Source organism: Juglans microcarpa x Juglans regia, chromosome 4D, assembly GCF_004785595.1.
Source record: "Juglans microcarpa x Juglans regia isolate MS1-56 chromosome 4D, Jm3101_v1.0, whole genome shotgun sequence".
NCBI lineage: Eukaryota > Viridiplantae > Streptophyta > Magnoliopsida > Fagales > Juglandaceae > Juglans > Juglans microcarpa x Juglans regia.
The window spans coordinates 33,222,027-33,242,658 of NC_054600.1; the positions used below are offsets into that span (position 1 = coordinate 33,222,027).

The 20,632-nt window shown below is 35.3% G+C and overlaps 2 protein-coding genes and 1 non-coding gene across 3 annotated transcripts; all 3 read right to left on the reverse strand.

Moving 5' to 3' along the window:
• Positions 1 to 2,613: 2,613 nt before the first annotated feature.
• On the reverse strand, positions 2,614 to 6,487 carry LOC121261213 (gamma-glutamylcyclotransferase 2-1-like). Its single transcript, XM_041163454.1, has 9 exons — positions 6,126 to 6,487; positions 4,791 to 4,912; positions 4,564 to 4,640; positions 4,368 to 4,424; positions 3,948 to 4,004; positions 3,784 to 3,824; positions 3,556 to 3,627; positions 3,380 to 3,459; positions 2,614 to 3,151 (listed from the first exon to the last, which is right to left on the reverse strand). The coding sequence occupies exons 2-9, from the start codon at positions 4,897 to 4,899 to the stop codon at positions 2,973 to 2,975; spliced, it is 672 nt and encodes a 223-aa protein (XP_041019388.1). The 5' UTR covers positions 4,900 to 4,912; positions 6,126 to 6,487; the 3' UTR covers positions 2,614 to 2,972.
• A 5,575-nt stretch (positions 6,488 to 12,062) lies between these two features.
• Positions 12,063 to 12,135, reverse strand: TRNAR-ACG. Its single transcript has one exon. It is a non-coding gene; the product is annotated as a tRNA-Arg (tRNA).
• An 841-nt stretch (positions 12,136 to 12,976) lies between these two features.
• Positions 12,977 to 15,042, reverse strand: LOC121261214. The gene is made up of 4 exons (XM_041163456.1): positions 14,398 to 15,042; positions 13,758 to 14,295; positions 13,364 to 13,664; positions 12,977 to 13,165 (listed from the first exon to the last, which is right to left on the reverse strand). The coding sequence occupies exons 1-4, from the start codon at positions 14,853 to 14,855 to the stop codon at positions 13,029 to 13,031; spliced, it is 1,434 nt and encodes a 477-aa protein (XP_041019390.1). The 5' UTR covers positions 14,856 to 15,042; the 3' UTR covers positions 12,977 to 13,028.
• Positions 15,043 to 20,632: the final 5,590 nt, after the last annotated feature.

The window sequence follows — 20,632 nt, forward strand, 5'->3', positions numbered from 1 at the left end:
AATTTATACAATTTTTCTCTTATGTCAGTTCGACCGTCTTAACCATTGACAAATGCGGATTATTATCTTACAATTTAAATCGAATCGATGATGAAATTTTTAGAATTTCTACGACTATACAAGTGTTTGCTACTGATGCTACCATTTTCTACAACTCTCTGTTTCTATGGAAACATGGGAGTCTATAAACAGAGAATGTGAGTTAGAGAGAGAAGCATACAGACATATTAACGAACACTTCATATCCACACCACGCCATGCCGGAAAATTGAAATGGAGCTCTGCAGCTCGATTTTTGTTGGAAATGGAAGTGGAGCTTTGAGATTGTTTCGATTTTGTGGTTTTAGATGGAAGGGAGGGGAGGGAGGGAGGCGTGCGACTTTGGGAGGGAGGGATACGGAGCACTAGATAGAGGATTCGAGGCAAAAATGAAAGGAAAACAAGAGGGTATGAGATTTGTGATTTTGAATCTCAAAAGGAAAACGAAATTTCAAATCTGGGAGGGACATCTTCTGACAAAAGGTCAATCAAATCATATTATCCTGACATAAGCTTCAGATCGAAGGCCTTCGTAGATGCAGAGAAAAAATGAAAAAATAAAGCCACGTGGACTCGGTAGTAAACTGGTGGTTAGAAGTCGTAAGGGTATCATTACCCCAACATCCAAACGCAGCCGATTTAGGATAAGTTTGGATAGTGAGTTGAGATGAGATGAATTGAGATGAAAGTTGAATAAAATATTATTAGAATATTATTTTTTAATAATATTATTATTATTTTGTGATTTGAAAAAGTTAAATTTTTATTATATTTTGTGTGAGAATTTAAAAAGTTATAATGATTACATGAGATGATAATAAAATAAAAAATCATCTCATCTCATTTCATATAATTATTATAATTTTTCTAAATTTCATCACAAAATATAATAAACAATTCAACTTTTTCAAATTTTAAAATAAAAATTATATTAAAAAATTATATTTTAATAATATTTTATTCAACTTTCAACTTTTCTATATCATCTACCAAACGAGGCAAGGGGAATGCTAATTTTCACCTCTCTAAAAGACAATCCGCATTTTTATTAAAAATAAATTAGGAGTAATATATTCTAAATTCACCTTACCAAAAACTTGAACCGTATAGTTTCTAAAGCCCCGATCAAAACGTCACAAAGAAATCGAGCTGAACTCTCCATTACCACTTCGGTAGCCCAAATGAAAAACTGCTTAAGCAACTTTCTCGGTAATGGCGCCAGCTCTATTATACAGATAATCAGATAGGGTTTGCTTTGCTCGATGGGAGGGGGTGGGAGAAGGTTTGTTCTGATATCATTCAGCTTGCGAGTGGTGCATCCTGGCAAAAGATTTATCGCAAAAAAGGTATGAGATGTTAAAACTTAAAAAACCCACTCAATATTATTATCTTTAAAAACTAAGGAGAAAATTTCGTCATTTGCTTAGGAAAAAAGAAAAAAAAAAAACCAAGGAGAAAAACCCATCGTGCTCTCGTGCTCTTTCCGAACTGGCCTCTCATAAAATGAACTAGATTGCTGATTGCTCACTTCAAATGATAAGGAATGTTGAGATTAGTTGAGTGGAGTTGTGAATGATAGTATTTTGTAGATTTTATTGAGATGAATTTAACATTTTAGATTGAGATTAATTTAACTTTTTAATTTAGAATGTATGAAAAAAGTTGAGATAAATTTAACTTTTTTATAAAAAGTTGAAAAAGAAATGAATATCATCAATGATTGGTTCATTAATTTGAGATGAGTTAAGTTTGGTTCAACAACCAAACACAACTTTTAGGAATGGTTTGGATTCAGAGATGAGTTGAGATTATTTGTGAATAGCTGAATAAAAGTTGAATTATTTATTATATTTTATGTAAAAATTTGAGAAAGTTGTAATGATAAAAATTGAATTATTTATTATATTTTGTGTGAAAATTTGAGAAAGTTATAATGATGAGATGAGAAGAGTTGAGATGAGTTGTGGTGGATTTTGAATATAAATAAGACCTTAATCATATTTACTTAAAAAGCCAATAGAGCCAAATCATGGACCATCTTAGTTCTAGTTTTTATCAATTTTGACAATTTTTTACAAGAAAAATTATACTCATAATCCTCTACACCACGCACCAACATATGATTTGTTATTTTTATCCTTATATTTAAGAGCCCGACTATACATCAGCCGCACTCTCCCACACCTTACATGATTTTTTTTTTTTTTTTTACTCACCACATTAGGTGTGCTGCGGCTACAACCAACAGTAGGCTGATGTAAATAATTTTTCTATATTTAAACACACATATTGATGTGTAAATATATGTATTTACACATCAAGAATAAAAATTACAAATCACATATTGATATGTGATATGAAGATGATGAGTAACATTTCTCGCTAAGAAAAATTCTACGTAGGCAACATGGGAACATGCTGTCCTCGAATTTGATCGAGTCAAGTTCCAACTTCCAACAAGCATCGAGTGTTAGCTTATAACTGTAATTAAAATGCTCATTCGCAAGACATCGAATCAGTTCTTACAAGAAAAACTAAACCATACGAACATGCAAACGGAACAACTGAAATTGGCCATGATAATAACGATGTATTTCTCTTTGGTTGGAAACTGAAAGGTAACATCATCAGTGTTCTACATTGTGTATCTCGTGTGAAAAAATGTTAGCGACTCTTTCGAATTTCACACCCGGTGTTAGCACTTGCAGCACTCGGATGTAAACTAAACGAAGGTAGAAAGTGGACCGAAAAAAGAAAACGCAAAATAGACTGCTAAAAGCAACAGAAAATCTTCTCCCTAGTAGAACGAACTTCAACACGGAAGGTGGCGATAAATGGGTTAGCAGGGCTCTTCTTGTGTATCCAATTCCTATATTTAGCATCCTCCGGTGACAGGAATCCATGGCAACCTCTTCCTTTGACATCCTCTGTTGTTAGGAGTCCATGGCAATTGCTTCTGGAAGAGGATGCAGTTGAAGGGTGGGAATGTGGGACTTGAGGGGAATGTGGGATGGTCCAACCAACTTCCTCTCCTTTAGAACCCCTTTCCCTACAATCCCAAGCACTTTCCGCACCTCATTAGCAAGTTCTATCACCATATCATCCTCATGGCCTGTTCACAAGCATTCGAGAAGATTAGGGCCGGTTTGGATTGAAAGATGAGTTGAGATCATCTCACTACTATTCACAAATTTTAACTACTACTATTCACAAACCATCTCAACTCATCTCATCTCATCCCATCCCAACTGTGGATCCAAAAGGGGCCTAAAACAGTTTTCCCTTTTTACTTTTTTACAAAATGTGAATAAATATCAAGGTGCAAGAAAATAAAACTCACCAATATCAGACATGGCCTTTTCTAACAGGAAAAGGTAGTCTCTATTATTTCCACAAGGCCCAAAAGCAGTTGCAATTTGCCTGCAGTAAATGACAAATCAGGGAAACCAGTTGGAAAAAACATCTCATAAAAAATTATGATAAAGGAACAATGTAAAAAAATGCTGACAGCTCTACCTGGCCATTTCCTCCAAAGGAGCTGGCCCCAGGTAATACTTGTTTGATTCTTTGTCTGGAGTGGATGTGAACCTGTTAAAAGGATGCGTAGTATTAGTTAGAAAGATAAATAAACAAATCCTGTCTAACTTCACCATACAAGGTCAATATGCAAGGTAAAGCTCTTTGTGTTCGCTAAATGATATGAAATAAATATGAGATTTAGATATGCACAAGAAGATAAATTACACTATAACTCCTGTTAAAGCAGGCTGCAAGGAATCCCCTTCCTGGATTAATGACAAACAGACAAATGAAATAAGAATAAAATAAAAGAAGTATGATCAACAGGAAAGAATGAACAAGACAACTCCAGGAAAGAGACAGGAGTACAATCAAAATCAAAATCTCACCCTGTAGAAGTTTACAAGAGTCTTTTCATCATATTCACATTCCCTCCGCTCCAAATACTGCATTGGAAAGATTGTTCAGTATACTTATACAATAAAAAATAGTCCAAGTGAGAGATATATATAAGCAACAACAGTTGCTCAACAACTTGTTCAGAAGAAAGATGGCCCACCACCAAAGGCTATAGAACTTCAAATCCCTAATAAGTACAAGATGATGGGTGAAGAGGTTGCCCATTCACTTGTCGTATGCATGATTTAATTAACAAAAACTGATAGATGCAAAATGCAATTTGGGAGCTGGGTACAGAAATTCCAGTAGAAAATGAGACAAATTTTCTAATTTCTATGAAACAGTTAAAAGGCCGTCCAAGTGCTCAGCTAGTTTTAACAAAACCAGAAAACAAGAAAAAGAAAACATACCTCCATTGCCATTCTTTCACTTTCAGGACTTCCCCGAACACAAAACGCAGCACCCCACTGACAGAATAAATTTTAGACATCAGAAAATCAACAAACAAAACTCCAGTCTCTATTGCAAGGACCAGCAAATATGTCACTCACTCACTATGCCAAAAATGTGTAACATACATCATAACCAATATAAAGTTCCACTTACGCATATGGCTCCTTCTTTCTGCTCCAATGTGCAAGTTCGTGCAGGGCATTCAGGTGTACCCCTATGATCAATGCATGCTGGCGCAAAGGAAATGGCATAAGTATAGGCAGTTATAATTTGATGTTTGGGCATAGAAAGACTAATAACTTCTCATATAATATGTCAATGAACACTTGTGTACTGTTAAGAAGATTTTTTTAAATCAGTTATACTAATAAGAAACTTACCAAGATCAAATACACGCCTATAGTCCTTGATGAAGCCTATCACTTTCTCATCGTACTCAAATCCTGGGTTCCACACAAGTGAACCATAGCCAAAAACCCAGAATACCATGGTTGTATGGTTCCTGCCAAAACAAATTTCATGACTAACTGCATATCTTCAATAATAGTAAAAAAAAAATAAGGTGAAACCTCTGTTCACATTTAACCAACTACTATTTCCTCAAGCAAATGATTTTTAATTTGGTTTCTGTAGCTTGAGTAGGTGAATACGGTTTGGGGCAGGTATAGTCCTGCAGTATTGTAAATTCGCCCTGGCTGCATCCTAACTGAGCTGTGTTAAACAATTTTTTTCAAGTTCGCAGCAGCATTTATTTGGGCTCCATATCAGTAGTCGCTTCATACATACATAAAACCGCCCAAAAACCGGATCAGACAAATAAATATGTACTAGAAACTCTGACCTGCGATACCTTCTATTCCTGACTTATATTCCCTTGTTTACAAGGCATCATATTGTAAATTTGTGAAGATTCTCAAGTTTGAAGCTTGTTTTTGTAAAATCACAACTTCTGTTTCTGTTAACCCCTTAATTTGGAAAGCTCTTCCACATATCCACTTCTTCTGATGCCATAGTTATTCCGCGAAATCATCATCTCTCCCCATTCCAGGAAATTCAAATCTCTTGCACCCTTTCCCTGACAGCTTTAGAGTATCCAGTCTATTTATTTTTTATCAGTAAAGAAGAACTTTATCAATGAGTATCTAGTCTATTTATACAAATGCCCCAGTTGTTTACATTCCCCCAACAACTTGATCTAGTCCTTGATCAATACCAAATATAAATAAAAAAAAAAAAGTAAAGTAAATAAAACAACTTGTGCAAGATACTTTTATTTCTTAATTTATTGAAGTACCAATTTTGGAACAATGAGACAGTTGGAACATTGACTAATTTATTAAAGAAACAAATTAGCTCAAACAATGCTGGGAAAAAAAAAACTCAAAACCTCTTTCCTTTACGTCCATTTCCGCAACAATTGACATTATCAGAATTCCGTATGACTCAAAAACGCAGGGAATACGAGAGATAGGAGTTGACTTTTCAATTATCTAAACAATATAATAACAGGAGAGACTTTCATAATATAGAACCAAACACCAAACAATCGTATGGGTCATAATGCGGTTCACTTTAAAAAATAATGCCAAAACAAAAAAGACACCAGCATTGTTTAATGGATCAAACGCGACAACTCACACGATACACCGATTCAGCTTACAAAAAACAATAAAAGGTGAAAAGAGGAGGTAAAAAAATAAAGGAACAATTCTTACAAGAATATTGCGGACAACTTTTCCGAGAAAACGAGAGAGAAAGTCCTTAGAAATTCCCTTTAAGATCTGAAGGAGAAAGCGAGATGTACGAAGATTCTCAAGTGCTGCCAATATTATGGTGGAAAAGAGAGGAACAAAGCCAAACGCGAGAGGGCTTAGCTTCAGCGAATGGGGTTTCCCTTCGTTTCTCTCTCCCTCTCCGACCGTCTATATTCTCTCTTTCTCTCCTCTCCCTTGTTCCTCCGTCTGCGTCTTCTGGTTACGAAGGGAGATGCAGAATCGAAGAAAGGAGACTATTTATAGTCGGAAGTGGGGAGGAAACTCAGACCCAACTAACCAAGGCTAATCGCATGTATCATGCGCATGTATGTGTGCACGCATGTTCTGACCGTCTATTGATGTTATGAATCATGCGCATGTATGTATGTACGCATGTTCTGACCGAATGAATTCCATTTTTTTTTTTTCCCATCATTTTATCATCTAATCGCATTTGTTTTAAATTATTTTCTACTTAAGTGATAAAAAATGGTAGTGCTAGAATGTCGCTGGATTTGACTTTATGGCATTCTCTTGTAAATTGTACTTTTTTTCTTTTGTTTTTAATATTTTTTATATGATTTTTTATATTATATATAATATATAATTATATATAAAATAAATTTATATTATATGATAAATTATTAATTAATATAATTTTAAATTTTAAAATCATATATAAATAATTATATATTATCACTATAGTCTATTTTATTAATAATTATACTAATACTATATTACTCTATATTATAATATCATTCTTTTACAATATATTATCACTATTTTATAGACCTGTGTAGAAAATCGTGTGACCCGGCCCGGCCCAACCCGAAAAAGGCGGTTTTAGCTGTTGCTCGGGTTCGACCCATACAACCCAGTGACCCGCCTTTTATATAACTTCAGAACACGTTTTACTCTACAAATGAAACCCTAGCCCCCTCCTAAAGTCCCCACTTCTCTTCACCATGACGCCATCACCATCGCCTTCGTTCCCCTTCGTTCGTACGTCGTCTAGATGGAAAACAACTCATCTGCCTACTAACATTGAACAATCTTACCAGTCTACGGGAGCTCAAGGTAAGAGCCTGTTCGAAGTTGGAGCAGCTTCAACATGATAGGAACAAAGCATTTATGCACACTCGATACAGGAAACGCCTTGCCGTTTAAGAAGAGATTTTCGTATCAGATCCATAGGGTTCCCTTTAGTCAACAATCAACGCTTGGAAAAATGGCTGATGAGCCTCTGTTCAATTCCCAGTCAAAGAACACAATACAAGACCTTTGAAATCTCCGGTGACTTTTATCCGAGAAGTCTCCGACATAAAGATATTTTATGAAGCAAGTTCATGTCTTGTGAAGTCCCAGATTGTGAAAAATAAAAAAAAGAATTGGTCCCAAATTGCCTTTCTTGAACTTGCGCACAAGTTCCTTTCCTCCTGTCTTTTGCCTCTCTGCGTCGATTTCTTCTCCTTATTACTAGAGAGAAGTGCATACTGTAGCTCCCTGACTTTTGGTGAATGTAATTATATATTTGAAAATGATAGTATTTTCTAACTATTTATTTACTATTTATTTATATTTAATTTTTTATTTTAGTTAAGGAAGTAAATATTAATAAAATTATATATATTTTAATTTTTTTTTAATTAAAAAAACACTTAAAAGAAAATAATAAAAAAATTTAAAATAAAATATGAGTAATAATAGGAAAGTAACCGACTACCCTTATATATTTGTATATTAGTATTTGAATTGATTATTAAAAGGGGAAAAAAACACGGGTTGGACCTGACTAAAAAATTAAAAACAACCCGGGTCGGTCTTACATATTCAAAAATACGGGTCGGGCTAAAATCTTGAGCGGGTCCTCGGGTTGCAGGCCTACTATTTTATCGACTAATTAACTGATTAATTAGAAAAATAAAATAAAATAAAGTGATTATCTAATTAATCTTGAGCGGGTCCTCAGTTGTATTCTCGAATTAGCTTATTTTTCTTCTTAAAACAATCGGATATCACCTAATCAACTGATTAATTAGAAAAATAAAATAAAATAAAGTGCTTAGATTATTATTTCATTGTCTTTTTTATTGATATTTGTATTTTACTGTCTAAAAAAAATCCAAAAAAAATCATCAAATTCAATTTCGAATTGGCGTAACTTACAAAACATCATGCATGCATGCATGCATGGATAATATGAAATAACGAGCATTAAATATGAAACTAGGGTAGGTTCGTTGAACCTGGACATTTATATTATTTACTAATGTTAGCCTCAAATTCAATGCATGCCTCATTCAAGTCACGCGTCTTCATTAGAAATTAGAGCTGAGAAGCGTACCACAAAACGTATGATTCCAGTCAATTGGTTCAATGAACTTAGACGCCTATTCGTTACCAAACCTACCTACAAGTTGGGTTTACGAATTCCTCGGGCACTCTCCGTAGATCTGGCTTTTCCTTATCTAGATGGATAGCTCTTATATGGTAATATGCGCGTACTTAAAAGCACCACCAGTAATCCATTATCAACAAAAATATCCTTTGAGCCTCGTTTATTTTTTATTTTTTAAATTAGTAGTGTTAACGGAAAATATGGGTGCATGGAATTATGCTATTTTTTTCCTATTCGAGGTAGACAATCTCACGTATGTTATATACTTATATTTATATAAATTAGTGCATTGATCAACAAATAAAAAAAAAAAAAAATTACCTCAATTTATGCCGTCAGTTCTACCGTTTTTATATTAAATTATTATATGCTCAAGTCGTGAATAGAGCACATCATATACATCACTTAAATGATAAATTTTAAATTTTATCTTCTATATTAAATTTATATTTCGCTCCAACATTTCATTTTCCATACCTTGATTGTCGGTTTTAATAATAGAATAATATTACTCATCACGTCACACACACCATACTTGTTTTTATTTTATTTTTAATTTTTTTTGGTTTTATTCTTACTAAATTAATTGAATTTTTTATTCATCATCTCTATATTACATATTTGTTGAGTAATGTTACTTATCATATTTTTTTCATTATTCTTTCATCACCTCATGACGTGACATTAGATAATTGGAGATTGTTTATTATGTTTTATTTATGAATTTATCATTTAATGTTATATCATAGAATTATGAGAGGATGATAAAAAAATATAAATGATGAGATTTTTTCTTTCAATATGATATACCGCAGTTAGATCTACAAGGGTTTTATTTTTTATTTTTTTGCAAGTTGATATTGATATATATTAGAACATAGTCAGTGGAATACATAGTTTAAAAGTTAAGGAAGCTAAGGAAATTATACAAATATATGTGGTGGATCATTTCCACTATAAAATTGTAACAATGATGGTAGAATTTGAATTAGTGGAATGTTATCGAAAGCGTGTATCGCCGTTGTCTATTACGTCAGGTTGTGCGTGTATTGATTTTGTAATTGATATATTTTTTTCACTATCTATTTTTTAAATAAAATTATATGGTGTTTGATACTATTTATGATATCACTTATAATCCATTCTTAGATGGGAGAAGAGTTTGTTGTATCACCTGCTGGCCAAGAGGCAGAGGCAAGTAGGAGAAAAAAAAAAAAAAAGTCACTAAAACGAAGACTTGATCACGAGAAAAGTCGTGGTCAAAAAGGAGAGGACGGCTATCAGCACAGAAGAAAAGGAAAAGCCAAATTCAATAAAGTCAGATCTGAAATTAGGCGTTTAAAAAAAAAAAAAAAATGTCGGTGAACGGGGATCGGATCAAATTGAACCGTATTAGTTTCAGGTTTGATTTGGTTCCGTTCGGTATCCATTTTATTATTTTTTTAAATCGGTCAGATTTTACTCTTTCTAATATCAACCGGAACGGTTTATATATATTTTAATTTTTTATATTGTATCAAATATTTTTATATGATTTTTTTATATTATATATAATTTTTATATATACTATATATAAAATAATTTTGTATTATATAATAAATTACTAATTAATATAATATTAAATTTTAAAATCTTATATAACTATAGTCTATGATATAATTGTAATATATATTATAATATACTACATTATATTATCACTATTGTTAAGTTGTGTTTCATACGCCTTTGAATCAAATTTCAGCAACTCAGGTCTTTTGAATTGGGCCTGCAAAAGTAGATAAGAAGGCAATTGAGAGATGGTAGCCTTGGGACCGGAAAGTCTCCGATGCCAAAGTCAGTAAACTTTCTTAGAAGTTTATAAATAAGTAAGAGAATATGAGGATCCGAAAAACTTTCTCGTACCTGAGAGTTGATATTTATACCCAGAGTTTGGGGGGATAAATTGTATCTGCCCCATAGAGTCCATGTCTTTTGTACTGTTCCTTTTGTCATAATCATTTAATACGACGTAGTTTTGCGACGACATCATTAATGTGGTGTGTAGCTCGGGTAGTGGTTCCATTAAGGCGGCTTGATTTCTCAATTTGCCTCACCCTGCTAGTGTCCTTGGTAGTCTGTCGATATCTTCCATGTCAAGGGATCGAGGGTACCCCTTACTTTCTGCCCATTACGCAGACAGGTACTCAGGGCTGGACATTGTTCGAGAGTTATCCAGGTCGATGAGTCTCATCCCCTTGCAGTATGCTCCATCGTGGATGTTACATCCAGGGGAGTCTGCCGGTGGGCCGAGCTGAAGAGTCTAGTTGTTCTGGGCTGGGACTACGCTTCTTATTCCTTCAATTGCCATTCTTAGGCTAACTAAGACAGAGGGGGGAAACCTCTTATAATTATCCCGCTAATTCTCATCAGACTCGTATAGTGGGAATTATTATTAATCTTAACCCAGCCTTGTCGTTGAGGCCAAGGGTCCCTCTGTCGATGTGTACATGGCCCCGAAGTTTGAGGTGGTTCCTCATCGCTTGGCTATCCTGATATCATTTCCTTTCCACTTTTGTTAGCACGTTTCTCAATAATTTTGATGACATCGTTTTAGTTATATTAGTATCAAGGTGTCAGGTGACTCTTTGCCTTTGTGTCACTTCGTGGTGTGTATTTTTCAGGATTCAAAGCCATGACTCTCATGCCTCCCCCTTCTGCCACGGGGCGTGAGAGATTAACTGTTGCATTCCTCCTATATAAATATGATTTGGATTAGCGTCTTCTTTCCTTTCACCACATTGTAACCTTTTGTCATCTTTATTCTCCCAACTCCTCCTCTTTTTCACTTATTCTCCTTGCTCTACTACATTTTCTTCTTTGTCAATGGTCTCTGAGAAATCCACCAAGTCACAGCTTTCGATTTTGGGGCGGGGAGAGGGGGGGGGGGGGCTCCAGAGGTGGGCGATGCCGAGTCATGCTCCAAAGGTAGACTGATAAGCCCAATACCCCTTCGAATGTGCATAGTGGTTAGGTAAGACCCTATAGTGACAAATGGGTATAAATATTGTAATTTTACATAGTTAGTATATGAAATCTCACGTTATTTAATGAATTTGTATTAAAAATATCTAGGTAGGAAGAATTACTAACCCTAAATTTATAATGTAAAGCCTTTTAGAGAATTATGATGTTATGTTTTATAATTAAATGCCGAGGGTGATGAAGCAGCTAATTAACTTCATTACCATGTTATTCGCATGTGAGGAACAAAGTCACCATAACGAGCAAATAATCCTCTGGCTCGAAGTCACCCATTAATCTCTCTCTCTCTCTCACATTTCATTTCATCGTGCATTTGGCGAGTGGGCAAATTTGGAGAGGTTTTGGTTTCTTACATTATCGCTCAGAATAACTGGCACCCAGTAACTATGGGCTCATGGCGAAAAATCATAAAAACTGGCACCCCAGTAACCCGTCATGGGCCCATGGCGAAAAATCAGACATATGTTTTTGAAAAACTGCGACTCCACTGGGGATCGAACCCAGAATCTCTGGTTCCGTAGACCAGCGCCTTATCCATTGGGCCATGGAGTCAGATGCTGGCCTTGTTAATTTAATTATTGATTCTGTAATACTTGGAATCCTCAGCACAAATAATTTACTCACTACCGTGATTTTATGTGATCGATTAAAATTTTCTTTACACTAAAAAAAATTTTACAATATGATAAATCACATCAAGTCACATCAATATATACGATTCCTTTGTATAATTCATTTGTAGTTAGAGTATTTTTTATTTTTTTGTGACAATTAATTTAGCTGATTAGTCATAAATGAACCTATACTAGTATTACTTTTAGACAGCGGATTAAGGTGAGGTTTGAATAGTGAGTTAAAATAAGATGAGTTGAAATGAAAGTTGAATAAAATATTGTTGGAATATTATTTTTTAATATTATTATTGTTTTAGAATTTGAAAAAGTTGAATTGTTTATTATATTTTGCGTGAGAATTTATAAAAGTTGTAATGATTAGATAAGATGAGTTAAGATCAACTCTAAATCCAAACGGGGCATCTAATGGGATGGTATCTTAATAATAGTAAATGATAAAAGTATTTATACAATATGGTACATTAATAATCTTTACGATCAGGAACATATAGATAGTTTAAGCAATTGAAGTTATATATACTATGATGCGATGGTTTGTGGGTGAAAGCTGGTACTACCTTAGTACTGATGAAATTTAATTTAATTTATATGCAGACTCATTGGGGCTGAATCTTATTTCCTTAAATAACAACAAAATAGATTTTAAAATGAATCTTTCTTCCGGATGTTCCTTTAGAATAGTTTGTACGTACATGGAATTCGCTAGCTAGCTAGCTACCTTCCACTGTAAATCTATAAAGTGACAGAAACTCCATATATAAATAATATGCAGATGATTTTGTTGGACTATATATTTTGTTCAATAATTAATCATGACAAAACGACGACTTTGCTTAGTATCCACAGCATCAGAGAGAACTCAAATGCGAACAGTGTGTGAAGCAATCCGCGATCAAGCGCGAAACCAAACAGCGTGATCCCTCCATTGTTGTGTTGCAAGTATGCCACTACACGGAAATTAAAGCTCTTATCAGCAACATAATATTTATATGACATGCATGTGTATATATAATATATCTAAAGACTGCCACGGTTAAAAAAAAAAAAAAAATGACTGAATATCATGTGTAATCTAATTGCAAGGACACATAAGAAGGCGTTGGCAGCTTGTAGTATTGGAATTATATATATAGTGAATTGCTCACCTAAAGCTTGCCTGGTTTGTGATAAGGAAGCTGGGTCTCCATGTACTAATGCAGGGGAAATCGAAACGAAAATTTCGGACGACTCAGAATCGTTGTGATCGCATATAGATACTGGGATGCAATCCTCTGCCTGATCTGATATTGTCTGACGGCCTTTGCCTTGGTTTGATCCAGAATATGCACAAGTCACAACCATGTGCCACCGAGTTGCGACCGACACAATCCCTTGAGCTCTATGCGTGATTCTCGCTGCCCCAAGTAGGCACAACAGGAACCCACTGAGCTGAGCAGCTGAGCAAATCTGCATTCTCCAAAATATATACATGAATTTTATATATGAATATAAGTGCTTGGATTGGGGTGTGGGGACTTTTGATCACCAATATATACTTACCACAAGGTCGCCGGAATTAAAGAAAGTCTTCTCAGATTTCGATGCCAAAACCAGCAACAGGGATACAAACTGACTCACGGTGATGGTAACCATGCACGCAATTATGAATAACCGATACCTGTGGCTCGTCACCAACAACTGCTTCCTTATTCTCGCATGTTCCTTAAATATCACACCGCAGTCGGACTCACACCCCTCGAACATCTTTTGAAATCCTTCAAACCTTAGTATTTGAAGCTCGCAAGTAAGCCGAAACAAAACACAAACAAGCAAGAACAGCCCCGTCCGATAAACCCACGAGACCAAAACCAAAACGAGCACGATGCAATTCAATGCCACACTTGCACTGACATATGGAAATGATATACTCACGGTGGAGAAGAATATGATTTTATGAACGAGTTCGACGAAAAACGATGGTAGAAGTATGATTGCTAGGTAGCGGAACGCCTTGTCAAGCTCGAGCTTGTATCCTCGCTGTACGTATAAAGAATCTTCCTGCAAGCCGTCAAGCAACAGCAGTTGGCGGAGGCCGTACCTGTTTATTTTATACATACATAAATTTTAGACTGATAATAAGTTGCGCTAATATCATGATTAATGAGTTTTACGTTTCTAGATTTACTATTCAACACATTACCTACGGAAGAACCCGGAGAGTGTGAAGAAGGCAATGGCGGCTAGCCCTGACTCGGGAAGTTGGACAAGCTTGTTGAAAGAGATGGGGTCATCGATTGAGGCTGCGGCTGGGACTCGGACGGAGAAGCAGGCCATGACAAACGGAACCAGGATGGTGAAGAATATGAATGTGAAGTAGGAAACGGATTTTCCAATACAGGAAGAGTGGTCGAGGGCGCACCATCTGAGGCTTATGCGGAAGTTGCGTAGCTCGTCGAAGGTCAAAGATCTTGATCTGGCGTATGAGGGCTGGAGGAGTAAGGGGACGGCGTTGGAGTCGTTTGGTTCATCGGGTGAGGGGGTGCGGCAGCTGGAGGTGAAGTTGACCTCTATATGGGGGTCAGGGGAGGTGGTGGATGAGTTCATGGGGGTGGATTTTGGTTGAGGAGATTGGGATCGGAAGAGTGTGAGCATGTACATATACGAGGTTTTGATTAAATGGTGTTGTAATTTATGCAGGAGAGGCTTAATTTTCTGGTTAAGAAGAAAGGTAATTAACTGTTTAGTAAGAAAGAATTGCTTGAAAAATGGGACTGGAGTTATATATATGCTTAATTTGTAGGCCGGTATATAATCCTACATATATATATATATATACACACACATATATAACCACAGATAAGTCATAAGAATTACGCACCGAAGTGCATGCCGAAAGCATATATTTCTGGTTGATTTACAAAACAAAGATATAAAGTAGAAAAGAAAAGGCAACAAACCTTGCTTTGTCTTGTGAGAGTTCTCTTCAACTACCTGTAATAGGGGTCTCAAAGGAAGTGAAGAATAAAGGGTTGGCGTAAATGCCTGTGGTTGTGGGTGCTTTTCCATTTGTCATGCCATTAGGATATTCGTTTCTTGAGGTGTCTAAAATATGACGTGGGTAAAAATACCCAATATTTGATTTTGTTGGACTCGATAGTTCATGTAAGGAACTGTGACAAGGCATGGCAAAGACTGAAGTGGTTGTTCGTCGCGGCTGTATATACACGGGCCAATCGTCGAAAAGAAGTCACAGGGTGGCCTTGCACGTGAATTTGTTAGCGGCCACGAAGAAGGAAAAAGCTAGCTTATATAAATTAAAGGAGATTTAATATTCATCAACAATTCTTCACTCACATCTTATATTTATAATTTTTCATAAGATATAAAATATTTTTTATAAAATGTGAAATGTAGATGATAAATTGTGACTGATGAGAAAAAATTTTTAAACGAAGGAAATCTCTATCCTACAAAAATAAAAAAAAAATGCAGTTTTTAGGAAATTTTTGTTCTTTTGCTTTTTATACTTTGACCCCGAAGAACTCTGTTAAATATATTCTGTATTTTGAATTATCCACAATTCTCATACATAAGGATAATAACTGATGTAAAATTCAACTAGAGAGTAATAAAATGTATCCCTAAAAAGTTATTCACTCCCATTCTATCTCTCTTCTCTTTCACAATTTATTTTTTTGTTATTATTATTTTTTATTTTTAAGAAGAGTTAGTAGCCACACACGTAGTGGCCCCGCTCCAAGTTTATTAATTAATCCTCATTTGTGACGAATGAATACCGTGATAACATCATTACACTTGGAGGTTTACAAATTAGAACGCTATAAACTAACCCAAAACCAAATGTCAAAACAAGCCAATTTAATCAACCGGTGTACAAGTTACATTTCAATTCATATTGTATTTTTAATTTTTTATGATATTACAGTAGTGATCATGAATTTAAATTTGAATTTATTTTATCTCCCGATTAAAATTAGATTAGTGCTACACCTAGTATCATACGTGCGTGTAACTTTACGCACAATATTATAAGTACTTAGTAGCAACTCTATTTTATAAGCGTTTTTTTTTTAATTTTTAATTTTTAATTTTAAGATTTTCACAATTTTTAATAGTTGACACATCAACTTGTATGATTATATAAGTAAAAGAGTAATATTACTCATCATCATTTCAAATCCTATCATCTCATTACATAGTATTAAATGATTAGAAATTATTTATTATGTTTTACTTGTATGCCTATCATTTAATACTAAATTAAGAGATGTTGAAAGGATGATGATATAAATAATGATAGATAAATTTTTTTTAAATAAAATTATAAGTATAGATAATATTTTTCGTAAAATTATTGAATTATTTTTAATAGATAGATCATAGCTTAGGGATCCCGCACTCGCACTGAAGGAGAAGTACTATTGTAGAAGAATAAAATCTCTCTTTATCCTAACGAACCGATCCTAAGTTTATGAGGGAACACCCTTCCAGACATAGCCCAGTCCAAAATTGGACTATTAAGAAAGAAACTGGGAAGAGAAGCCCCATATATGGGTTATCTTGGGTCTAACGTCCTCCAATCCACGTGGAGATCTTGTCCTAGTGGGCCATGCTGCAAATCGTGAATCTCCGAACCAAAGGGTAATTTCTTGGGTCTTGGCCTAAAGCAAACAAACAAAAATGGGTTTTTTTCCTGGAGGCTGGACGGCCGAAAAAATCACGGCTCGTTTAACCAAAAAAAAAAAAAAAAAAAACAGAAAAATCAGCTTACCAGCGCATGCCAAGCTAGAAAATAATAAACAAAACAGTTCTTCTTTGGAACAGACGGGTTGGTCTTTGGGGGTAAACAGCCTCCAATCACAGCAAGACACGTAGATCATTTCATAAAAAGTAAAATACACCATTTTTCATCTGATTACACTCATTCCTTTTCACTTTCCCTTTGATTTCACTTTTTAGATTTCACTCGTCGTGCACCTTTCCTTCTAAAATCCATGCAGTGAACTTTTCCTCCATCGCCGTGAGCCATTAGCTTCCTCCATCGCCGTTCGTTCCAGAGCTGTTGCCGCCGCCAAGCTCAGAGCCACCACTTTCCTCCATCGCCCCCCCCCCCCCCCCGACTTGCTCCGTCATCGTTGCCCCCCAATATAGTTGTTCCTCCGTCGCCCCACCAAGCTGCTCCTCAATGGTAAGTTGTCTAAGGGCTGCTGTAATTGGCATCATGTAATTTTACTAACCTTTACCATTGAAGGAATTGGTTTACTTGTAGTTAGGGTTTGTTAGATCTTTTCCATTCACCACATTCGGATTTGAGTAAGTTAGGCTTAGTCAGTTATATCCCTAACTAGAAGACACACGGTTTCCATGTAAGCATGTGTTGGAAACTCACTTGTATATGTAATTATGAATATCTAGATCTTTACCCAATGAGCATTGCATATATTCTGTATTTTGGCTGCTGGAGACTTTTTAACATGTTTTTCTCGTTGGAACGAACCTGTGATGCTTTAAGTTCACTTCTTCAGATAACCTATAGCTCTAGAAGGCTTGAGATGTCAACTCTTTTATTCCAATTTTCTCAGATATATAGAAACTAATGAATAGGGCATCTGTGGAGTTTGACCGAAATGCTTCCAATGCTCTAAAAAAATAATGGAATTTCAATTAAATCATTAAGTTTGGTGCTGGCTGTTTATCTTCATTAAATGATTAAGTTTTAGTTTGGTGCTGGCTATTACATGTGTAATGTGTACTGATTTGTGGACTGATTTGAAGTGTTTTGTGTATTGATTTGAAGTGATTTGTGCACTATTTTTTGTTTCTTATTTTATAACATAGGATCACGAATGGAGTTCTGATAGTGATGAAGATGTGAATATAGAAGATGGAGTTTGTGTGGATGATACAGTAAATGTGGAAGATGGAGTGAATGTGGAAGATGAAATCAATGTGGATGATGGAGTGAATTTGAGACCTTGTTCGAGTAGTGGTCCGAATGAGCCATTCATCGGTATGGTATTTGATGACGTAGAAGATGCTCAGCATTTTACAAGGTGTATGCAAGAAAAAAATGTTTTATCATTCGAACCAATCATACACGATTGTCGAAAGAGGAGAAAAAACTAATTGCTGTAGACTACGTTTGTTCAAGGGAAGGATTTCGACGGGAAATGAGCAAACAAAAAGAACGAATAATTCCGAAACCTGCTGAGACAAAGATTGGTTGTAAAGCACTGACGGGGATAAAAAAAATGGGTGAGAAGTGGATAGTATGTAAGTTTGTGCTTGAACATAATCACGTACTACTTACACCAAGAAGTACTAGTTTGCTTCGTGGACATAGGGTAGTGACACGTGTCTAAAAAAACCTTATTATGACTTTAAATGAGTCTGGTGTACTGACAAGAAAGATAATGAGATAATGTCGATATTGAGTAAATAAGCAGTGAACGACTTTAACGTTGGTTGTATTGGCAAGGATGTGGAGAATTACTTGGGGAACAAAAGAAGAAAATTATTTGAAGAAGGAGATGCACAACGATTATATGCCTATTTTTATGATCGACAATGCAAATAGCCTGGATTTGTGTACTCAATGCAAGTTGATGAGAATGAGTACATGAGAAGTTATTTTTGGGCAGATGCAAGATCAAGGGTGTCGTACCAATATTTTGGGGATCTGGTCACATTCGATGCCACTTATTTGACAAATATTTATAAGATGCCCTTTGTGCCATTTTCTGGAGTTAACCATCATCACCAAACTATAATGTTTGGTTGTGCGTTATTGGTTAATGAAACAGCTGAGTCATATATATGGTTATTGAGAACATGACAAGAAGCAATACTTGGACGAGCCCCTTCAACCATAATTACCGATGATGACAAGGCTATGGCAAAGGCCATTGGAGAGGTACTCCCAAATACAACTCATAGGTTATGCTTGTGGCATATTCTGCAAAAATTTCCTAAACATTTGGCTTATGTATATAATAGATTTCCGGATTTTCAAAAAGATTTCCGTCATTGTATTCATGACACAATTACAATTGATAAGTTTGAGCATGAATGGAGTGTTATATTAGTGAAGTATGAGTTAGGAGATAATACTTGGCTACAAAATCTTTATAACCGACGGGAGAAGTAGGTTCTGGCTTACTTGCATTCAACATTTTGTGCTGGCATGTCAACGACTCAAAGAAGTGAAAGCATGAATAAGTTTTTCAAGAATTATGTTCGTTCCAGTACTATGGTCAGTGATTTTGTACATCAATATAATAAAGCATTAGATGCACGTTATTTTAAAAAGAAAGAAAAGGACGTGCGAACAAAATCAACCCGAGCTATATTGAAAACATGTTACAAAATTGAAGAAGAAGCTGCCATAGTCTACAGAAGAAAGTCTTTTCATGATTTTTCAATATGAGCTTTTTAATAGTCAACGCTATAACTTAACCAAATTTTCCAGCGAGGGCGAAAGCAAGACTTATAGAGTGGTACCTCATGGCAAAGAAACCCCTCTCTATCATGTGACCTTGGAGAGTGGAGGAGATAAGGTGACTTGCACTTGCCATATATTTGAGTTTATAGAAATTCTCTGTAGGCATATCCTGTGTGTACTTGGAAAGAAATCAAAATTAGATTGTTTGTCACAACACCATATTCTAGAAAGATGGACTATCAATGCTAAGAGTCGACCTATTATTGACATTCCCATAATCGAAGGGCATGTAACGCCACAGGATGATCTAGCAACGAGAAAAAATAAATTGATGATGCAATTTTATGTCATTGCGGAACTTGGGACGAAGTCAAGGAAAAAACTCAATCACCTCTCCCTTGCCTTAGATAAGGTCCATAACGAGCTACTTCTAATGGAAGATGATGATGATATTGAAGAATCAGAAGGCCCAGTTAGAGGGGAGTCAACCTATGAATCCCTTCCTCAAATATCTCAAGCTGTCTCCAATTTTTTACAAATACTACAAGATCCTCCACGAGTGCCCACGAAAGGGCGTCCAAAGTCTTTGAGGGCAAAGAACCCAAAAGAGATGCAACCAACCAAGAAAAGATGTTGTAGCATTTGTAAAAATGAGGGACATGCTCGAAACAACTGTCATTTAGTGAGGTATTGTAACTTTTGAATATTTTTGATTTTTTGGTTTTTAATCAAAGCTCTACACTTATTTTGTTGTATTTGTTATTGTTTATGTAGGGATATTGGGCATACGGTTGAGGTTGATTGCACTAACTTGGATTCTTAATCGAAATTTGCTTATGTATGTGGTTAATATTCTTTATTTATTTTTTTTATATTTTCTATCAGTTATATTATGTTTTAGAAATTTAAGTTGTATATAATTATTGATTTTGAAATTAATGTGATAAGAGGGTTGTGAAGATTTTGAAGCTTG